The 21,728-nt window shown below is 38.8% G+C and overlaps 1 protein-coding gene across 5 annotated transcripts in view; it reads right to left on the bottom strand.

Annotated features, from left to right (window-relative positions):
• The window catches only part of KIAA0586 (KIAA0586 ortholog), a 153,807-nt gene extending 132,627 nt beyond the window's left edge, over positions 1 to 21,180 (bottom strand). For all 5 annotated transcript variants that reach the window (XR_011971752.1, XM_072629322.1, XM_072629324.1 and 2 more), the window contains exons 1-7: positions 21,093 to 21,180; positions 19,906 to 20,197; positions 18,419 to 18,501; positions 9,693 to 9,762; positions 7,730 to 7,799; positions 2,762 to 2,936; positions 274 to 495 (exon numbers count right to left, since the gene is read on the bottom strand). Coding sequence is in view for 4 of the 5 variants with exons in the window: in XM_072629322.1 (XP_072485423.1) it covers positions 274 to 495; positions 2,762 to 2,936; positions 7,730 to 7,799; positions 9,693 to 9,762; positions 18,419 to 18,501; positions 19,906 to 20,152 (867 nt within the window). In the remaining variant the exon portion in view is untranslated. The remainder of the gene's footprint in view (positions 1 to 273; positions 496 to 2,761; positions 2,937 to 7,729; positions 7,800 to 9,692; positions 9,763 to 18,418; positions 18,502 to 19,905; positions 20,198 to 21,092) is intronic.
• Between the last annotated feature and the right edge of the window lie 548 nt (positions 21,181 to 21,728).

Here is a 21,728-nt window from a genome sequence, read left to right as displayed (position 1 = left end):
TAATATCAACATAACCCTTACAAGAAAGGCAAAATAACCTGCAACTACTTGAAAAAAACATGTCAAGGTCTAACACAAAATCAATGAAAACTCAAAAGAGATTATCTCAGATTTTTTGTATATTAATTTTTTGCACAGTAATAGATATTAATGAGGAATTTAAACTGGTTATAGGTAATACTTCATTAAAGATTTTAATAATGGCTATTTATCAGTTTAAGATAATAAAGTAATAAGAAATATAGCAACATAATCTGGTATGAATGAAGATACCTGAATATCTAATTGTTGTTGTTGTATTTTTTCCAGATGCCTAAGGTGCTGCCCAATAAACATATCAAACTGCTTCTCGTGGTCTTGGCAACAAGATCTCTCAGGTTGAATTTTAATGCTTTTTTGCTGCTCTGCAACCCGCTGCAATTGTTTATCTGTCTCCTGGAGTTTACAGAGTAATTCTGATACGGAGTTCACTTTTGCTTCCAAATCACTCTGTACCTAAAACAAGAAAAACATAGCAAAACCAGAATTTCTTGCATTCATACTGCCAGATCACCATTTACCAACAACACAGATATTGCAGGTTTTGCATCCATTTAACCATGTCTCTCCCTGCACAGAACTGAAACTCTTCAAGGGCAAGGGTTATACCCAGAACAGAGTAGTACTATCAACCAACAAGTGTTTATGAAGCAGCCACTATGTGACGTGCACTGCTCCAGGCTACTCGCAATGGCTTTACATTCTAAGGTTAGAGACAAGCATGTCTACAAATGTATACAGGATAAAGTATGTAACTAATAAATACAGACGTATGTAAAGGGGACAGATACAAGACACCCTGGGAGGGAGGGACAGACTCTACAGAAAGTCTTCTTACAGAACATGGCCGCTGAGCTGTTAACTTCAAGGAAGAGAAGATGGAGATAAGAAGGGAGGGTGTGACAGCCACTGCAAAGGCTCATCATCTTCCCCCTAATCCCACCACAACTATACTACTTCAGGTCCCCCTCATTATCACCTGCCTGAACCATCACTAGGCTCCTATTTGGTTGCCCTGCCATTCCAATTCATCCCTGCCAAAGCAACATCCATAAACTCCTGAGGATCCCTGCTCTACTATCAAAAGAAAGCACTGTACGGCACTGAAAGCTTGCCATCACTTGGCCCCTTCCTACATTCCATTTTTCTTTCACTTACTCCCTTCTCTTCACAAATAAGGTTTCATCTCCCATTTCAGTGCCTTGCACTGATGTAATGTTAATAGAATAGGAAGACCTTCCCTTCCCATTAATAGGCCTATCACACAAAGCGTATGATCACATGGAGCCTGGGTCATATGGACTTCAGACTGGGAGGAACTTGCCCAAGGAGAGAGCAAGAGCTTAAGTAGAGAGTGAGAGCAGGCGGAGCAGAGAGAGAGAACAAGCTGGGAGTCGGTGGAGGGAGGAATTTCTCTAGGGGAACTTGTTCTTGTAGGGAGGCCTGATAAAAATAAGGTTTAAGATGTTGATCACTCCCTGGATTAGTGATAAGTACCCTGTTAAATCTTACCACCTGGTATTTTAATGATGTCCCAAATAAATATTTTGTTTGTGCCTCTGAGGAAGAAAGCTATTTCTATTTTGTGAATTTACCCTGGAAATACATATGCGTATTCATAACAGCTGCTATGGGTATTGTGTTGATATTACAAATGGCAACAAGGATGGGATCACAAAATATAAAACCTCCAGTTGGAGACAAGAAGGCTCTAGGGAAGGAAATGGATATCCTGGGATGGGAAGATGCCTATTAATTGAGTTATGGCTGAACAAATTGTGTTTTACTAATACAATGAAATATTACTGTGCACTAAAAAATTGTGAAAGACAATTTCAAAGACTCTTAAATAATATGAATGGATGCAGAGTAAGTTAAGAGAAATAAGAGAATAATTTATATTTGAACAATCAAAATGTAAGAACAAACAAGTTTGAAAAACTTTGGACAAACACAACGTCTTTCAAGAACTTAAATCTTAGGTCTTACCTACCTCTTGATAGAGAGCTGATAAAGTCAAGGCACAGAGACATGCATTTTGAACTTGGGGCACTATGTATATTTGCTTTTTGTGGTTTTTTTAAACTATCCTTACATGTTAAAAGAGTTTTTTCTTCCTTTTTTTAACTGTTTCTAATTGCTACCAAGGAAAAGGAAGGGAAAGGGAGTATCTAGCAATAGAAATGTAAAAAGAAAAAGAAAAAGTTCGTGTAACCTTTTTAACATGCAGAGAAAAGATGGAAATTCAGAAGGAAGCACATACAAGGCAGGGCAGTTTTGAAATTAACACGTAGAATTTATTACATACTTTTTGAAAAAAGTAAATGATATGAAATGAAAACTTACTAGTTTCATAATACTTTTTTTAGTTCTGCTGCGTATTATAAATGTTCATTTTTCATGGTGTTTAAGTTCAGAATAAAACTAAATTTTTAAAAATCAGAGAATAAATAAAAGCATTTAAAATTAGCAAAGAAGCAAAATGCAAATGGCAATGAAGAATGACTGCTTTTGATTTCATCCTCACGATGATGAGGTAGGTAATCCTACTACCAGTGGTGAGCAAGAAATAGCAAACAGGCAACTCTTTTCTCCAGAGTAACAAGAAATCTCCAAGGCCCTCCCCAGGTCACACAGTCATCTGTTGTATAAGTTTTTACAAATATGCTTTAAATTTATAGCAATTATAAATCTATGGGAGGGGACTGTTGAAGAAGCCTACTTTTATCAATGGAGCTGCTGTTGCAATGGCAGCAGCTGTTGCTGCCGCCACAGTTGAAGCAGAATCTATTCCACCGGATGACGACTTCATCTCCACAGAAATAGGGTCTTTTACTATACATGCATCTTCTAAAAGCTGTACTTTCACTTCTTTAAAAGTAGGTGCATGTTGTTCCCTGCAAATAAAACAACCCCAAAAAAGTTAAATGAGAAATGCCAAGAATATTCCAATAAATATCTTTAATTTTTTTAAATCAATCTGCCTGTTTACCCTTTATGCACATTCTCTACTGGGCATCACTGTCAAAGTTATTTAATCAACAATTTCTTATTAAAATAAGAACCCATTGTGTGTAGGACACAATTTCTAGATACTATAAAAAGATAAAACAGGGAAAAAAAAAGCATTCTTTTTGTCCTCAAAGAACTTAACATCTGAGGAGACAGGACTTCCATATATAAAAGACTTAAAGTCATAAAGGAATATACATAAACAACTACAACTACAGATTCACATAAGAAGTTAAGTGGTACTCAAGTGCTAAATAATTTGGATTTTTCCCCCTTAAGGGTATAAGACTTATCAAATAAAACAAATAGCTTTCACATTCAAAAGCTCCCTGTTTATATAATTTAAACTACTCCTACCCCTACTACCCCTACTCCTCAAAAGCTACTAAACACAACAGATATTTACCTTGATGCTTTTCTTGCCATCTGCCATACCTTCCTCATCCCAAGTTTTCTCTCTTTCATGAAACTAAGGAATCTGCTCTAAGGTGTTATAGCTTTCTCAGAGGAGAGTAGGGAAACTCTGACCCCTTAGCCCATATAGCTGAACCAACTATGAGTTCAAAGCACTGCTCAGAAGCTCTGATTCCCCAGAAAGACCTCGTGCCACCAAATCTGGGTATCCCAGCTCTAACCTTTATCCCATCATAATCCTTTACCATTCCAATTTTCCTTACACCTCTAATCCTGTTCTTTAACCTCACCATGATCTCCAATTGCACCACCTCTGCACTGGATATATTCTTCCTACCTCAATCTTCTGGTGAATCAGTTCAACTCTACACTATCCTCCACACTCCAACTCCTCACCCCTATCCTATCACCTATCATGCCTTGCCAAACTGTAACCTTGGATTATTTCCACCATGTACTTCCTTCACACATCTGCTTTCTGCTGAGCAGAGTTGGAGGAAATCACAAAACTGCACTGACTGGGTCCATCACAAATTTATGCTTCCTTAATATCAAATGGGTCATCATTCCAGGAAGACATCCCCAAACAATATGCTATCCCACTCATCATAGTGGTTGTTCCAAACGTTCGTTTCTCTTCTCAAGATTTTCAAGGCACTCCTGATCTCCATGCTGCCAGCTGAGCTCTCTCATCCTTCACCAAAAAAAAAAAAAAACAAAAAAAAAAACTGGGGCAATTACACTGAGAGCTACCTTTTCTCCCCTCCTCCTCACTTCACATCAGTCCAACATCTTCCCTTATTATCTCTTCCTTCATTCCTTTCTCACATGAAAAGAAGGACCTTTCCTTACAATTATCTTCTCTAGCAGACTGCCACTTTCACTGTCCCTATTCTATCTCTAATCTTCAATCTCTACCTACTGGGTCACTCCCTACTGCCTACAAATATGCCCATATTATCTCCATCCTTTAAAACAATCCTCACTCGATGCAACCATACCTGTTTAGCTACCATTCTATAACCCTCCTCCCTTTCTTAAATTCCTTGAGAAAGGTTACACTAGGCTACTATACTTCCTCTCCTCTAACTTACTTCAAAAACTGCAGCAATCTGGCTTTCAATCTCTCCAAATTTAGTACTGATTTTTTAATTGCCAAATCTGAGAACCTTTTCTCAACTTTCCTAGTTCTTGACCACTCTGCAACAAGACTACTGTTTACCCTCTACTCCTGGATGCTCGCTTCTCTAAGGTTTTTATGACACTGTTCACCCAGATTTTCCTCCTAACTACTCCAAATGATTCTCCTTTAATAATATCTTCATCCAGACCCTACTGACCAATTGTGGGTATCTCCACAAATGTCTATCCTAATCCCTCTTCCTTTTGTCCTCTACAATACTCCATTTGGTGATCTCATCAGATCCCATTGGTTCAATGATCATCTCTATGAAAATGATTCCCATATTTCTATATCCAGCCCAAATCTCCTTCCTGAGTTCTAGACATCACCAACTGCCTTTTATATATCTCAAAACGGATGTCCTATAGGTATCTCAAACCCAGTATGTCCAAAGCGGTACTCAACTTGTCCCCTAAATCTTCCCATCTTTCCTATCACTGTCAAGGGCACTACTATTTTCCCAGTCATTAAGGCTTCTAGTTCCAGTATCAGGGTCAAATCCTCACACTCATCTTCCATATCCAATTTGGTATTAAGTTTTCACAACAACTCTCATATACATCCCCTTCCCTTCACTCATACAGCCCCTGCTCTAGTGCAGGCCCTCATCACAGGACACCAGGACTACTGCAATAGCCTTCCATCTAGTCCCCTCTCTTCAAGTCTTTCCCGACTCGGATCTATTCTTCACCCAGCTATCAAAATGTTCTTCCTAAAATACAAGTACAAACATCCCACCCCCACTATTCACTGACTGCTATGATTCCCTATTACCCTCCAGAATCAAATATAAAAGCCTGTATTTGGCATTCAAAGCCAATTACAACCTGGCTCCTTGCTGTCTTTCCTAGATTCTCAAATCTTCTCATCTCCACATACTTTAAAATCTAAGTACACTGGCCGACTTGGCTATTCTCCTTCTCTGTGCCCCTACAACACTAGCTATCTCTCATTCCTGGAATGTTCTCCTTCCTCATCTCTTCCTACTAGATTCCCCAGCCTCCTTCAAGACTCAGTAAAAATCCCATCTTCCATAAGAAGTCTTTCTTGATTCCCCTACACTGCTTTCACTCTGAGAGTTCATCCAATTTAAACTATATATATATATATATATATATATATATATGTGTGTGTGTGTGTGTGTGTGCATGTACACACATATATATGACTGTATATATATGATATATATATACCCACACACAAATATACATATATACAAACATACATATATATGTATCTTATGTACATCATTATTTTCATGTTGTCTCCTCCATTAGAATGTTAGGTAGTGACTTGAAGGCAGGGACCATGGTTTTTTCCTTTCCCTGTGTCCCCAGAATTTACCACAATGGCTTATACAGTAAGTGCTAAAAAAAACTGGTACCCAATTCCTTTTTTCATTTTTTTTTGTCCAGGACTACCTTAGGAAAAACATGTTCATGATTTAAAGTGGTAAAGTTCAAGGAAAAAGAATATTTATGGAAATAACAATAATAAGGTCCAGATAATTAAAAGAGCATATAAGACAATCATACCCAGTACAGACTAAATGGCTCCTAAAACTGGAAAAACTGCTTAAACTCCCTGATTTTAATTTCTTCATCTTTAAAATGAGGCAATTGACCTCCATGAATTTCATGGTCCTTTCTACCTCTAAATTCTATGATCCTTCTTAGCTAATTTTCTCTAATACAGTTAAGCCTACCATGATTCCTCTTCTCTGGGCCCTTCAGTGTACCTTGCTCACATATGATCACAAAGTAAAATACTATCTTTACCCCAAAAAACTTGAAAGTAGCCTAGCTCTAACTGAATTCCATTCAACTAGACTGAAATCCCAGGCTTTCAGCTCATTGGTAGCTTCTTGGTTAAGAGAATCATTTGGGTACTCTAACAATATTTTTCCATTTACATGTCAACCATTACATGACAATATTATAGGAACACATGACACGATTCCTAAGATAGAAGAAAACCCATCCCCTCTCATCACCACCCCTCAACACTTTCTTTAATTCTTTTTTCACTTAATTTCACTTTTTCACTTATTACCTCTAAGTAGCATAAACTATATAATAGTATGTCAAGAACATGTGGTTTTGTCAGCATGCAACTTCCTCAGTGAGCTCCCCATCAGATACAGAGTGCAGGCTAGCTATATGTTATACTCTTAGAGAGTTGACTGTGAACAAAAGAGACTAAGTAATTTGCCCATGGACTCAGAGCTAAGTATAAGAGACAGAATTTGGGTCTAGGTCTCCCTATCCATTATACTATACTGTCTCTAGTATGATATGACCCTACCAAATTGTCTTTATATCACAATTTGGTATTTATTATATGAATGCAAAATCCCTTTATATATAATATTGTCTTATTTATTCACTATCTTAAATGTACAGGTCTTTCTCCCCAAATACATTTGACACTCCTTAAAGAAATGAACCATATTTTACACCTCTTTTATATCACACAACGCTAGGCACGCAGCAGATACTCTATGACATTGATTAAATATACCGTCAGCACATTACGGGAAGAGACAATTTAGCTAAGAATAAAATGAAACTCAACACAGTATAATTATATACTGAACAAGTTTGGCCTGAAGGAAAAAATTTAAAAATATACCAGTCCTCATTTCACTCAAAAGAGAGGAACTATGGGTAGAAAATGTCATGTATGCTGTCAGTAAAGTGTTGGATGGTGTTGCTGAAATTTTCTTTTAATGTTTGGTATAAGGGAAAGCTTACTAGTGGGAAGGGGGAAGGATTTTTTCAGAAAAGAACATAATGTAAAAAACAAAATGCAACAACATAATTTTTAATATAAAATAGTCAATACCTTTTTTAAAAAGGATATCTGGTTTCCCTCTCTTTTGGGCACACTGAGTCTGAAAAAGCCAGGCAGTGGGCAGAAAGGATTCTCTGACTCTAGCTATTTTCTTTTGAAGGCAAATTAGATGAAGTGAAAAGGGCAATTTCTCTCAATGTCTAAAGCATAATTGAAAAACTATCACTTTGGGAAATATGCAGGGAAAACAAAAGACAGTGCAAATTTAATTTCTCAAGTCAGACTTACTTTGGCTTTAAAACAGCTCTTAGAACATCTTTCTGGCCAGTGGTATACTGAGAAATAAAGATATCATTTACTGCAAAACAAAAAAATACATATTTCAGAAACAATAAAGATTTCAAATTACCTGCTCAAAGTATAAACTTCTCTTCCTAAATAATATTTCAATATTTACTGAAGGAATTCAGCAATATAGATTTTTCATACACAAAGCCCGGCAACCAAATCACATCAGTAAAACACTTCATAACCATAACCATTTTTTAATGAAATCTGTTACTTCTGATGAGAATAATCAGAAATGTAGTTTTCTAGAGTTGTCTGGGGCAGAGAGAAGCTAAGTGACTCGCCCAGAGTCACAAAGCAAGTAACAAAACTAGACTAGAACCCAAGTCTTCTTGGCTTTGAGGCCATCTAACTATAAAAGATATTCCATCTCACAACTGTAACTATAAAGGGGAAAATGACATCAACAGCAGGTCCTGGAACCAATTCAGCCAAGGTAATTGCCCAAATCCTGCACAGTTCATCAAAGAAGCGCAACAGTCATAGCTAAATAATCCCATCTAGCTCAGTATCCATTTTTTCTTTTTGCCTGAACTGCGACAAAATGCCTGGTTTCAGAGAATCTAATAGTTTTGTATAGACTGACAAAAGACATATATAACAAAGTGACATAGTAAGTAAGATCTTCAGAAATTTAGAACTTTAGAATAGGAACTTTTTGTTCATTCATAAAAACTTGTCTAGGAGAGTGGCCAGCTCCCTAAACAACTCCTGAGAAAAAAAAAGGAAGGAATCTGTAGACTTTTCCATGGATGGATTAACTTTAAAAGGACTTCCCTGTTTGGATTTACATGAGCCAGGGGCAGCTAGGTGGAGCAGCGGATAGATTACTGTCCCTAGAGTCAGGAGGACTTGAGTCAAATCCAGTTTCAGAGTAACTGTGTGACCCTGGGAAAATCACTTAGCCCCAGTTGCCTAAAAAAAAAAAGGCGGGGGGGGATTTATATGAGCCCAGATTTCAACAGGTAGGTTGCAAGTTCAATTTCTACATTAAGTGTTTGCAAGCAACATCTGACAAGTAAAAGAAACAACACACTAAGATTCTAGGAGAGGCAATTTAAAATAGCTAGTTTATTCATGAATGCTTCTAGTTAGAGTCTCCTCTCCAATTTGTACTCTCTTTGCTTCATGAGGAAAATAAAATCCTATTCCTTACTTAATTACATCTACTTTGCTTATGTGCAGAGTCCTAAAGTAGGTTTCAATTTATAAAACATGAAGTCTTGACTTTTTATAAAAAGACCATGTATAAAAAGGAAACCAGACAAAACTAGAACTTCAATTCGTATTCCTAGCATTAATGGTGAGATTTTCTTTTACTACAAATTCTTGAGCACATCTTTAAATTTCTAAATGAATGTATTAACTTATTTTTGATGTCATAAAGTCATTTAAAGCTTAAATAGAACTCAGAGGTCATTTAGTCCAAATCTCTTAATTTTAGAATTGAGGAAACCGCAGCCAAGAGAGGTTCTGTGACTTCTCCTATGTCACACAGGTAATTAAGTAGTAGAGTCCAGATTACAGAATCAGTGCTTGTTCTACTGTACCATGCTGCCTCTCATACATGATCACAATTTTAAAAGTCAAATAAACAGATCAAATAAAAAGTGCAATGAAAACAATCCTTTTAAAGAGTTCAATGATACCCAAACTCTTAATCACTTTTTTCATGAAAATACATTTATAATCAATATATGATCAAGTGCTACTTAGTAGCTGTGTCCAAAACCATATGGCCAACCACCCATCTATAAAGCTGTTTTCCAATAACAAATTCTATAAACAAAACATAAAGTAATTTTCTTACTGCTGCTTATGGTTTAATTTGAACAAGAACAAAGAAAACTCAAAAATGTTTTTCACACATCTTCAAATATGCCCAGGAAATTTTTCCATTTACCTTTTGCTCTAGTACTTTCATCTGTTTTATCCAAAGGAACCCCCTGTACTGCAATATCATTAGGATTATCCTTGAAGGCAGAAAAGAAAAACTTTGGTAAATACTATGTTCACTATCTTCTCCTATATCAAATGGAGAAGAGGGAAAAGGAAGAGGAAATTATGCAAGTAAATTGCGCCCACCGCTCACTGCTCCCAATGAGCTGACGATCTCCCCATTCTTCATGCTCTCAAGATCATTCTGACCTCTCAAACTCATTCAATAATTTTCACGTTTGTATTAAAAGTTTTTTGTGTATGACTCATTTGTGTACTACTTTGCAGAGATGTCTCTTTGTTTCTGTATCCTTAATAACAACAACCAATCTTTATTAGGGTTTATAAAGCATTTTTTACGTAACAACTCTGTGAAGTAGATGGTGAAAAAACCACCATTTTGCAAATGAAGAAACTGAGGTGCAAGGACTTACCAGAGTCACACATGTGGGAAGCACCAGAATCACAATTCAAACACAGTCTGATTCCAAGTCCAAAGTCTTAAGAGGCCATTGGTGGGGACGGAGCCAAGATGGCAGACTAGAAAGACACACTTATGCAGGGTCCTCCCCACAGCCCATAAAATACCTATAGAGAGGGACTCTCAACAAATTTTGGAGCAGCAGAAGTGGAGAACAATAGAGTGGAGGAGATTTCTAGCCCACGGTGACCTGAAAGGCCCACAGAAACCTCAGTTGCGCCAGACGCAGAGCCGAGCACAGACCCCAGCCCAGCCTTGGCCACTTGGCGCTATGAGACTCTGGTAGGAGGACACCTTGGGGGCGGAATCTCCAGTCACAGTAGCGGGTCCTCAGATCCCTCGGCCCATAGGCGCCAAAGGTCAGTGACAGGGTTTTATCAGCAGACCAGGAAGGGAGAAGGGCCTTCCCATAGCTCCGGCAGCAGGCAGCGGCCACAGAGCCTGCACAGCAGCCCATATGGAAGCTCCATTGTTGGAGCATAAAAAGCCCTGGGGGCAATGAAGAGCTGAGTCTTACTTCAGCTCTGGGTGGAGGTCCTGGCCAAGCCTGTCTTTGTCTCACACTGAATGGCGGCCCTGCCCATCCAGCTTATCTGAAAATCAGCCCCCAGTGCTGACTTGGGAACTGGAGGCCAGGTGGCTGTGGAGAAGTAACTGCTAAAATTCTGGGCATAAATATCCCTCTCTGAGTCCAGACCAGTACACACTTTATTGTGCCACCCTGGAGGAACTGAGATCTCACAGATTCCCAGAGTATACCCTACTCTTGACAAAGGACCCCAAAAGTCAAGTAACTAGTTGGGAAAATGCCCAAAAAAGGGAAAAAAAATAAGACCATAGAAGGTTACTTTCTTGGTGAACAGATATCTCCTCCCATCCTTTCAGATGAGGAAGAACAATGCTTACCATCAGGGAAAGACATAGAAGTCAAGGCTTCTGTATCCCAAACATCCAGAATAAATATTCCATGGGCTCAGGCCATGGAAGAGCTCAAAAAGGATTTTGAAAATCAAGTACGAGAAGTGGAGGAAAAACTGGGAAGAGAAATGAGAGAGATGCAAGAAAAGCATGAAGAGCAGGTCAACACCTTGCTAAAGGAGACCCAAAAATATGCTGAAGAAAATAACACCTTGAAAAATAGGCTAACTCAATTGGCAAAACAGGTTCAAAAAGCCAATGAGGAGAAGAATGCTTTAAAAAACAGAATTAGCCAAATGGAAAAGGAAGTCCAAAAGCTCACTGAAGAAAATAGTTCTTTCAAAATTAGAATGGAACAGATGGAGGCTAATGACTTTACAAGAAACCAAAAAATCACAAAACAAACGAAAAGAATGAAAAAATCGAAGATCATGTGAAATATCTCATTGGAAAAACAACTGACCTGGAAAATAGATCCAGGAGAGACAATTTAAAAATTATGGGACTACCTGAAAGCCATGATCAAAAAAAGAGCCTAGACATCACCTTTCATGAAATTATCAAGGAAAACTGCCCTGAGATTCTAGAACCAGAGGGCAAAATAAGTATTCAAGGAATCCACTGATCACCACCTGAAAGAGATCCAAAAAGAGAAACTCCTAGGAACGTTGTGGCCAAATTCCAGAGTTCCCTGGTCAAGGAGAAAATATTGCAAGCAATTAGAAAGAAACAATTCAAGTATTGTGGAAATACAACCAGGATAACACAAGATCTAGCAGCTTCTACGTTAAGGGATCGAAGGGCGTGGAATAGGATATTCCAGAAGTCAAAGGAACTAGGACTAAAACCAAGAATCACCTACCTAGCAAAACTGAGTATAATACTCAGGGGAAAAAATGGTCTTTCAATGAAATAGAGGATTTTCAACCATTCTTGATAAAAAGAACAGAGATGAAAAGAAAATCTGACCTTCAAACACAAGAATGAAGAGAAGCATGAAAAGGTAAACAGCAAAGAGAAGTCCTAAGAGACTTACGAAAGTTGAACTATTTACATTCCTACATGGAAAGACAATATTTGTAACTCTTAAAACTTTTCAGTATCTGGGTACTGGGTGGGATTACACACACACACACACACACACACACACACACACACACACACCACAGAGTGAACTGAATAGGATGAGATCATATCTTAAAAAAATGAAATTAAGCAGTGAGAGAGAAATATATTAGGAGGAGAAAGGGAGAAATGGAATGGGGCAAATTATCTCTCATAAAAGAGGCAAGCAAAAGACTTTTCAGTGGAGGGAAAAAGAGGGGAGGTGAGAGAAAAAACATGAAGCTTACTCTCATCACATTCGACTAAAGGAAGGAATAAAATGCACACTCATTTTGGTATGAAAACCTATCTTGCAATACAGGAAAGTGGGGGAGAAGGGGATAAGCAGGGTGGGGGGGATGATGGAAGGGAGGGCAGTGGGAAGAGGGAGAAATTTGAAGTCAACACTCTTGGGGAGGGACAGGATCCAAAGAGAGACTAGAAGCAATGGGGGGCAGGATAGGATGGAGGGAAATATAGTTAGTCTTACACAACATGACTATTATGGAAGTCATTTGCAAAACTACACAAATATGGCCTATACTGAATTGCTTGCCTTCCCAAAGGGAATGGGTGGGGAGGGAGGGATGAAGAGAAGTTGGAGGTCAAAGTTGTAGGAACAACTGTCGAGTATTGTTCTTACTACTAGGAAATAAGAAATGCAGGTAGTGGGGTATAGAAAGTTATCTGGCCCTACAGAGAAAGAGAAGATGGGGACAAGGGAAGGAAGGGATGTTAGAAGAGAGGGCAGATTGGTAATAGCGGCAATTAGAATACTCGGTGTTTTGGGGTGGGGGGAGGGGAGAAATGGAGAGAAAATTTGGAACCCAAAATTTTGTGAAAATGAATGCTAAAAGTTAAATAAATAAATTTTAAAGAAAAATGAAAAAAAAAGAGGCCACTGGTGGCACAACAGACAGAGCACTGGGCCTCGAGTCAGAAAGACCCAAATCAAATCTGGCCTCAGACATTTACCAACTGTGTGATCCTGGGCAAGTCACTTACCTTCTGTCTATTTCAGTTTCTTCAACTGTAAAATGAGGATAATAATAATACCTACCTTTGTAAAGTGCTTAGCAAAGTACCTGGCATACAGGAGCTCAATAAACGCTTTTTTCTTCCTTCCTTTCCAATATATCATGCATAACAAATGTGTTTCAAGTCTAACTGAAAGGGGAAATAAAGGCCTATACTAAGGCAAAAGGATGACAGGAACTCAAGAGATGCTGTGAAGTCTTGGCAACTGTTTGGATATGAAAGGGAGGGAAAGGGAAGGGACAGGGAATAGCAAGAGTTGATGATTATTCACCCTAGTCTGCATCAATTAACAATCATTCATTAAGTTCCAACTATGTGCTATGCGCTACAAGTTATCTGCATAAAGAAAATGATTAAACATATGGTAGCTGATAAGATGTGAGAGAGTATATTTAGGATAAAGAGAGCCCAGGGCAGAGTCATAATTAGATGACATGATATAGAAGATAAATCAGCAAAGGAGTAAAAAGATAACTGTCAAAGAGGCAGGAGAAGAACTACGAGAGAGAATTGTCATGAAAAATTACCAATGATCTCTTAAACGACAAACGAATAACAATATTCTCAATTCTCATCCTTCTTTACTTCTCTGTAGTCTTTTACAATGTCAGTCACCCTCTACTCAATACTCTCTTCTCTCTAAGTTTCATTACAGTGACCTCTATCTGAGCATTCTTTAGTCTCCTCTGCTGGATCTTTATCCAGGGTGCACATACTAACCATGGATGTTGCCCAAGCTTCTGTCCAAGTTCCTCCTCTGTTCTCCTTCCATCCTATCATTTGGTGATCTCATTAGCTCCCAGAGTTTCACTATCATCTCTCTGTAGATGATTCTCAGATATATTTGTCCAACTCTAACCTCTCTCTCCACTTTCAGTCTCACATCTCAAACTGCTCAATTAAGACATTATAAACCAGGCATCCCATGGACATCTTAAATTCAACATGTCTAAAACTGAACTCATTTCCCCCAAAAAAACTTTCCCTTTTTCATAACTTTCTTATTACTACTGAAGGCAGCACAATTCTCAAAGCCACCCAGGCTTAGTGGTGTAGGTACACCTTCAACTCACTTTTTCACCACTCCCCTACTCCCCACATTCAATCTGTTGCCGCGCGCGCGCCTTCTCTCCTCTGAGACTGCCACCACTCTGGTGAAAGCCCTCATCACCTCAGACCTAGACAACTGCAATAGCCTTCTGGATGACCTCCTGCCTCAAATCTCTCTCCACTCTGGTCCATCCTCTCCACTCAGGTTTTAAAGTGATTTTCCTAAAGTATAGATCTGACCATGCTACTCTTCTATTCAATAAACTCAAGTAATTCTCCTTTACCAACACGATCAAATAAAAAACCCTCTCTTTAACATTTAAAAACATTCATAATATAGCCACTACAATATGTATATTGATTACTCAAAAGCCCTAGACTCCCAATTCCTTAGGCTTCTTAAACTTAATCTACTCTCACTTTACTTCAATCATGTTCAGGGATAGTCCTTTAAAGGGCAGGAGTTGGGAAGAAAAATATGACAGTGAAGTAGGTGCAAAAAACTAGGTGAGAAAGAAGAAAAAACAGAATCAGTTAAGTATTTTTTTTAAAGTATACAGATTAGAAGTTCACAGGGAAACACAAACATAGCAAGACAGCTTCAGCACTAAGATGATAAATGCTAATATACTTTTTTAGAGATGTAGATAAGGGAAATTCACGGTTTCATGTAAAATCCTCTTTTTCATTTTTATATTTGCTCTTTTCTGTCAAGTCCAGGATAAAAATTTTAAAAATTTATCTTAAAAAAAGAAAAACAGAGCTCACTGATAATGTCAAAGACAGTAGTTTCAAATCAATGATTACATAAGAAGCCAGAATGCAAGAGATTAATAAGTAAAAGAAGATAAAATAAGAATAAACTCCTTTTTCTAAGAGTTTGGTTGTGAAAGGAAGATATAGGATGCTAAATTGGAAAGAGAGTAGAGTCAAATAAATAAAAGGTTTATTTTATTTTTGTTTTGCTTTGTTTTTAAGGATGGGGAGATATGGGGATGTTTGTAAGCAGCAAGGAAGGAAATACTGAGAGACTGAAGAGGATGGGGGGAAAAGGGAGGGAGGAAAGAATAATCTGAGAGCCAGATTATAATCATTATTATTATTCTATCACAATGTGAATAAGGTAGAAAATTTGGAAACCATGAACTTCAAAGGAAAACAGGTTTCCAAGAGAATGTTCTTTGTCTTCTCTGTGGTCAGTGCCTGACTAAGACAGGCAGAGACAACTATCCCTGACCCCACCCCCATTCTCTCATCCCTATTCTCACGAACCCAACCCCACTCATGGCCCATCCCAACCCCTTCCAAGCTTTCTCTAAAATTCCTGCGCATAATGAACAAAACTTCCCTTCATCCTGAACTTTTTTCCCTTTCACACTCCTATATGTTAGTCTTCCCTCAGTGACACATACCCCAATACACTACCAGGCCCGCACAACCTATAGCCCACATACCGCTTGCAGCCCACCAAAGGATTTCAGGCAGCCCTCGAAAAAATGTAGCGGATGTAAATACACACCTGCACAGCATACTGCCCGTGGGCCATATCTTGTGCAGGCCTACACTAGCACTAACAAGCAGAGAAGGAATGTTCCTTGCTAACCACTACTACTTCCTGACCATTGATTCCAATTATTCAGCAACCTCTCCTCCTTGGAACGAAAAAAGGAAGGGAGGAATGGAGGAAGGGAGGTTAGGAGAGAGCGAGGGAAGGAAAGAAAGAGGAAAGAAGGAACAAAAGAAAAAAGAGAGGGAGAGAAGAAGGAAAGGAAAGAGGATCAAGTGCCCATATTATGCACATTTGTGTGTGTGTGTGTGTGTGTAACCATTTATGATATGTTCAACAATATTTTTCAGGTTACAACATTTAAAAAGGAAGCATCTACTAATGTGGTAGACAGGGAAGAGGCATCTATACTTAACTGTCAGAAAAACAGTATAGATAGACATGTAAATATGTCAAAATTGTACATTAAAAAATAAAATTTATTCCTTTTGGAAGGAAGAAAGGAAGAGATGGAAGGAAGGAAAGAAGGAAGAAAAAAGAAGCATCAATGAAATATTACCAAAATATACAGAAGAAAGCAAAAGGAATTTCAGAATGGGACACAAACAGGGCAATTCAGTTATTATCATGTTAAATGAAAGATGTACGTTTCTTTTAAAAAAATCAAAGTAGCAGTTCATAATTTTATATATAATCCTCCTCTTTGCATTGCTAAATATTAAAATATTCATGTGATGTTTATCAAATTTGTAATAAAAAGGAAAAAAATTTTTAAGAGAGAAAAGATTTGAGGGGTAAAAGGGAGCAGAAGCGGGGACAGGAAAGCTTCCTTCAAGTACCTAAAGGCCTATCATGTGGAAGTAGAATGTTCTACTTGGCCCCAGAGAGAATTAGAAGCAATAAGTTAAAGTTGAGATGATAAATTTAGGCTGGATATAAGGAAAATTTTCTTAATAATCAGCTATCTTTGATTAGAATAGGCTATATGGGGAGGTAGTGGGTTACTACTCCTCATTGGAGATCTTTAAGCAAAGGCTTGGAAGGAAGATGTAGAAAGGATTTCTTAATTCAAAAATAAGATGGACCAGATAAATCCTGAACTGCCTTCAAATCCTGTAGTTTCTTTATATGGATTATAGTCTCATCTCTGCCATCTGCCACGTACAAAATCAGAGAAATTTATAACAAGAAAAGAAGTTCAACTACCCATGTAATGAAGTGTCAAGGTAAAAGGGGATTAATCCTTGTATTTCTTTACAGGAATGTTGTAAAGCCATTTACAAATAATAAAATATTTCATAAGTGTTAAGCATATACTTATGCCAGGCATTTTGCTAGATAAGCCCCAGGAATACATATGAGAGAAAGTCTTTGCCCTTAAGGAGCTTATATTCCACTGAGGCATAAAATAGTTCAAAGTTAAGTAAAAAGAGAATACGTTCAAAATAACTGGGGAGTATAATGGGTAGAAGTCCACAAATAATTGGGAGAAATTAAAAAAGTCCTCTTGAAGCAAATGATACTTGAATTGAGACCTGAAGCAAGCCAGGGGCTCCAAGAAGAAAAGGTGATGAGGGTATATATTTCAGGCATTTGGAGGGTGGGGGAAGGATAGGGAGGCACTTTGTGCAAAGGATGGAAATGAGATGAAATGCTGTATACAGAGAACACCAATTCAGTCAGTTTAGCTAGAGTATGGAGTACACGAGAGGGAGAAATGTATGAGCAGCCTGGAAAAATAGGTTGGACTTACATTGTAAAAGCCTTTTAAATATACTTTTCTACAAGTATACGAATTTGGCTATAATGGGGAAGGATAGAAGCTGATAATTAGGGGGGATAGTAGGGTTAAAAGATATTTTAAAGAGGGAAGATATCTGAGTATGTTTGAAACTAATGAGGAAAAGACCCAGTGGACAAGAAGGACCTGGGGAGAGGTATGTAATCAAAGAGGCTGCTAGAGGAGCTTGAAGTAAAGGGAATAACCAAGGACCACAAGAAGGGCCAACTCATCCTTCAAGAGTGAAGGATTTCACCAAGAGTGAAAGGAAGGGGGATGATTCTGAGGCAATCTCAAGAGTGGAAAAAAAGGAAAAGGAGCTCAAGATAGATGGCCTCAACTTACTCAGTGAACAAAGAAGGCAAAGTCTTCTGCCAGGAACAAGGGGGAAGGTGGTTAGAGAAGAAAAGATCTGAACAGTCATTGCAGGCATAGAATAAAGAACTGATCAGAGAAAAATAAAAGGAATTGAAGCAAATGGGACTCAGCTGAGCTTGGATGGCCTTTGAGACTGGATAAACAAATACTGCTGCATTAGTAACAATAACCTGACCAATGAATAGTGCCCCCTCTTTAATTATTCATGAAATGGCAATTATTACTAATTATTACTAATACTAATAATTACTAGTGGATAAATCCCTATTTCATGCAGAAACATTTCAAATGAATGAAGATTCTGAATGTACCATTAAGTAAAGTCTTATCAGTATAAAAAAATCTCTATATGCTAAATTTGAACAATACATGCTATACCCAGAAACATTCCCTGAGAGTACTGAAATGTTATATTTAAGATGATAAGTTGCTTACCTCTTGTGATAAAATGGGATCGGTACCATTTTTTGGCTTAGGTGGGTGTTTATGATTTCTATCAGATGTTAGGTATGATGTACCTGATAAAATACAATGGTCAATTTTAGTTCCTTATGACCTGGACCTCATGTCTTTTTAATACTTAGTTGTGTATATGATTATTCAAAAGAATTTGGCCTTTCTGAAGGCCAAATGTGCATACAAAATAAAAGGTTAAGGAAAGTGCATGTGGTCTATATCAGAGGTGTCAAACATGCAGTCTACATCACTCCCAAGTGCAACTAAAGTAGATTAAAATGTAATTGGGAATATTAAATAAATAAAAGTACACTAAAATATAGATAACATTACATTTTTAAACTAAATCAACATACAGTCCAAAGAGATCCTTACATATGAACTGCTGTTAGTCATGTCTGACTTTTCATGACTCCATATGGGATTTCATGGCAAAGATACTGGTTTTTGCCACCTCATTCTCCCGTAGATTAAGGCAAACAGAAATTAAGTCTCTCACCGAGGGTCACCCAGCAGGCCCAGGGCTCTCTCCACTGAGCCATCTAGCTGTCTACTATGCATGGATTATTGGCTGGCACTGCTTTTTGAGTTTGACACTACTGATTCATACAAAGCCAAAGTGACAGAAAGATTAAAATATTTTATGATGCAGTATAATACCACTGAATATAAATAATTATGCTTCATTAGTCTGGTTAGCTTCCTCAAAATAATACTAATCATAAGATGTTTCTGAATTGCTGTAGCCAAAGGAAAAAATTGTTTCTAACCTTCTTGTAAAGAACCTTTCCAAACTTAGACACTTTAAAGATTCTGGGTGGCACAATTATGGCATAATGGTATAGTGGAAAGAACCCTTCCTCAGGAGTCAGAAGTCCTGAAATCATTTACCACCTCTGTGGCACTTTGCAAATCCTTAGCCTTCCTGGGCCTCAATCTGTAGCCTCTGAAAATCCATGCAGTTCTAGAGCTGAAACTCATTAATCTACAGGGTATACTTCAATACATCAATGATAAAATCTTTGCACATTCAAAAAATGACTGACATAATGGAAATTGTGTAATAGGCAGAATTTAGTACCATACGTAGGCAATACTATTACAAAGAGCTCAATGTCTTTCCATTGTTCTTGATAATAGTGCTCCTATTAAGAATAAAACAAATCTTGCAGCTTATACTTTTAAAAAAAGTAGGCCCATAGATATTTACCGAGCACCTAACCTATGCAAAATAAGGTTTTGCCCCAAACACTATAAAGGGTAAACAGCAAAAAGATAAATCTTTATATTTCAGCTGTCACCCCCTCCTCCCAAAAAAAGGAGAGAATTTAAAATATTTTTACTCATTGGAGTTTTTTCAGTTTTCTATGGAAAGTGCCTTTAACTTTTTAAACACAAATATTAAACAAAGTAATAAAAATGATCATTAACCATGAAAATTAAAGAAAACCCAGGTAAGCACATACCACCAGATATTCCATTCAAGTCAGCAGCACTTGGTTTATTTGCTGACAAAGCAGGAGGAATGTATGCTGATTGATTTTTATGCAACATCAAATCATCAGCAGGATTGGGGGCAACCTTTTCACGCAACATCTTCACTGGTATTTGAACACTCTTCTGCTCTTCAGGGTGAAATCCCTTGGAGTGAAGGAGATTGCTGCTAATAAGGTGAGCCCCATTCTTAATGAGAAAACGATCTTCTGTTTCCATCAAGTTTTCAAAACAAAGCTTTTGCTACTTCAAGTCTGAAGATTACTGGGGAGAGGAGAGGGAGAGGACACCAATCAGTTTAAATTTCAAAAGAGTAAAGATTATTTCAGAAGGGTAAACTGTCAAAATAATGCAATGTGAGCTACTACACTGCCTAGACCAAAAAGAATACTGAGATGAACCGGAAATAAACTGGAGCCATAGCAATATTACATAGTTCATTCTTATAGCTTTTTCAGGGCATCTATCTAGGTGGCTCAGTTGAAAGAATGCCCTCCCTAGAGTCAGGAAGACCCATCTCCAGGAGTTCAAATCTGGTCTCAGACACTAGCTATGTGACTCTAGACAAGTCACTTCACGCTGCTTGCCTCAGTTTCCTCATCTATAATGAGCTGAGAAGGAAATGGCAAACCACTCCAGCATCTTGGCCCAGAAAACTGGGCATGACTAACAAAGCACTTTAGAAGTAACTTATTTGATCTTCCTAACAACACTGGGAAGCAGGGGCTACTACCCCCATCTTCCAGATGAGGAAAGTGAGGCAGGCGGCGGTTAAAGAGCACCGAGGCAGCACTTGAACTCAGGTCCGGCCTGCTGCCAGCCCGTGGGCCTCAAAACGAGGAGAGTAGATTGGTGTGAATCCTGTACATCAAACTAACAAACAAAAGTAAGAACGCACGGGAGGGGATGGTGGGAGACCAAGAAGGGGACGCGGAAGCCAAAACGACTCCCGCGGGACCCTGAGGCCGGTCCCTGGAGACGGGGCGTGGAGCGGGGCGGCGGGGGCAGGGGAAGAGGGAGTGGCACAGAACCGAGGCATCCGGAGCAAACTTAACCAATCTGGAGAAAAAAACGATCTCGCTTCCTCCCCCGAGGTGCAGGGCACCTTTCCCGCACACCCTCGGGGTCTGCTTCCCAAACCCGCCAGCACCCCAATTACCCCTAGCAACAACTTCGGTTGCCCGCCAGCTTCCCTTTAAGCCTGAGTCCCTGGAACACAAGGCGCATGCGCTCTCGCAGCTCCGCCCATCGCTAGCCAACCAAAAGGCCTGGAGGAGTGTTCGCTTATCCCTCACCGGCTGGAAACCAAGGCCGGCCACGAGAGTTCTGGTGGCTGCGTTAAAAAAGGCGGGGGGAAGAATTTTGTTTGATTTTAACTTCTCCACGTCTCCATCAAAAAAAATATGTATATTTTTTTTTTTAGTCACATCCCTTCGTAAAGATTTCACAGCAAAGGAAACGGAGATGGCGACCAGAAAGCTGAGCGCTTGGAGAGTACCAGGAAGCGCTGCCCGAGATGACAATTCACTGTAACGCCCAAGACCGTTGCAACACGGTAAACGTATCTTTTTAACCAGTATCGGCAGATTCGCGCCTATGTTAGCCATGGCTTCAGGCATCCCCAGCACGGCACTCGAGCAGAAGGAAATACAAAAACAAAAACGGAAAGCAAGGAAAGGCAAGAGCCAGACAAGGAGTCAGGCTTTCTCGGCGGGAAGCCTCGGCTGGACCGTGACGAATCGGCGACTGCCAGCAGACAGGCCTACTTGACAGACGCGACCCCACGTGTTTCGGT

This window comes from Notamacropus eugenii, chromosome 1 (genome assembly GCF_028372415.1).
Source record: "Notamacropus eugenii isolate mMacEug1 chromosome 1, mMacEug1.pri_v2, whole genome shotgun sequence".
In the NCBI taxonomy this organism is placed as follows: domain Eukaryota; kingdom Metazoa; phylum Chordata; class Mammalia; order Diprotodontia; family Macropodidae; genus Notamacropus; species Notamacropus eugenii.
This window is presented reverse-complemented; position numbering and strand designations above follow the sequence as displayed.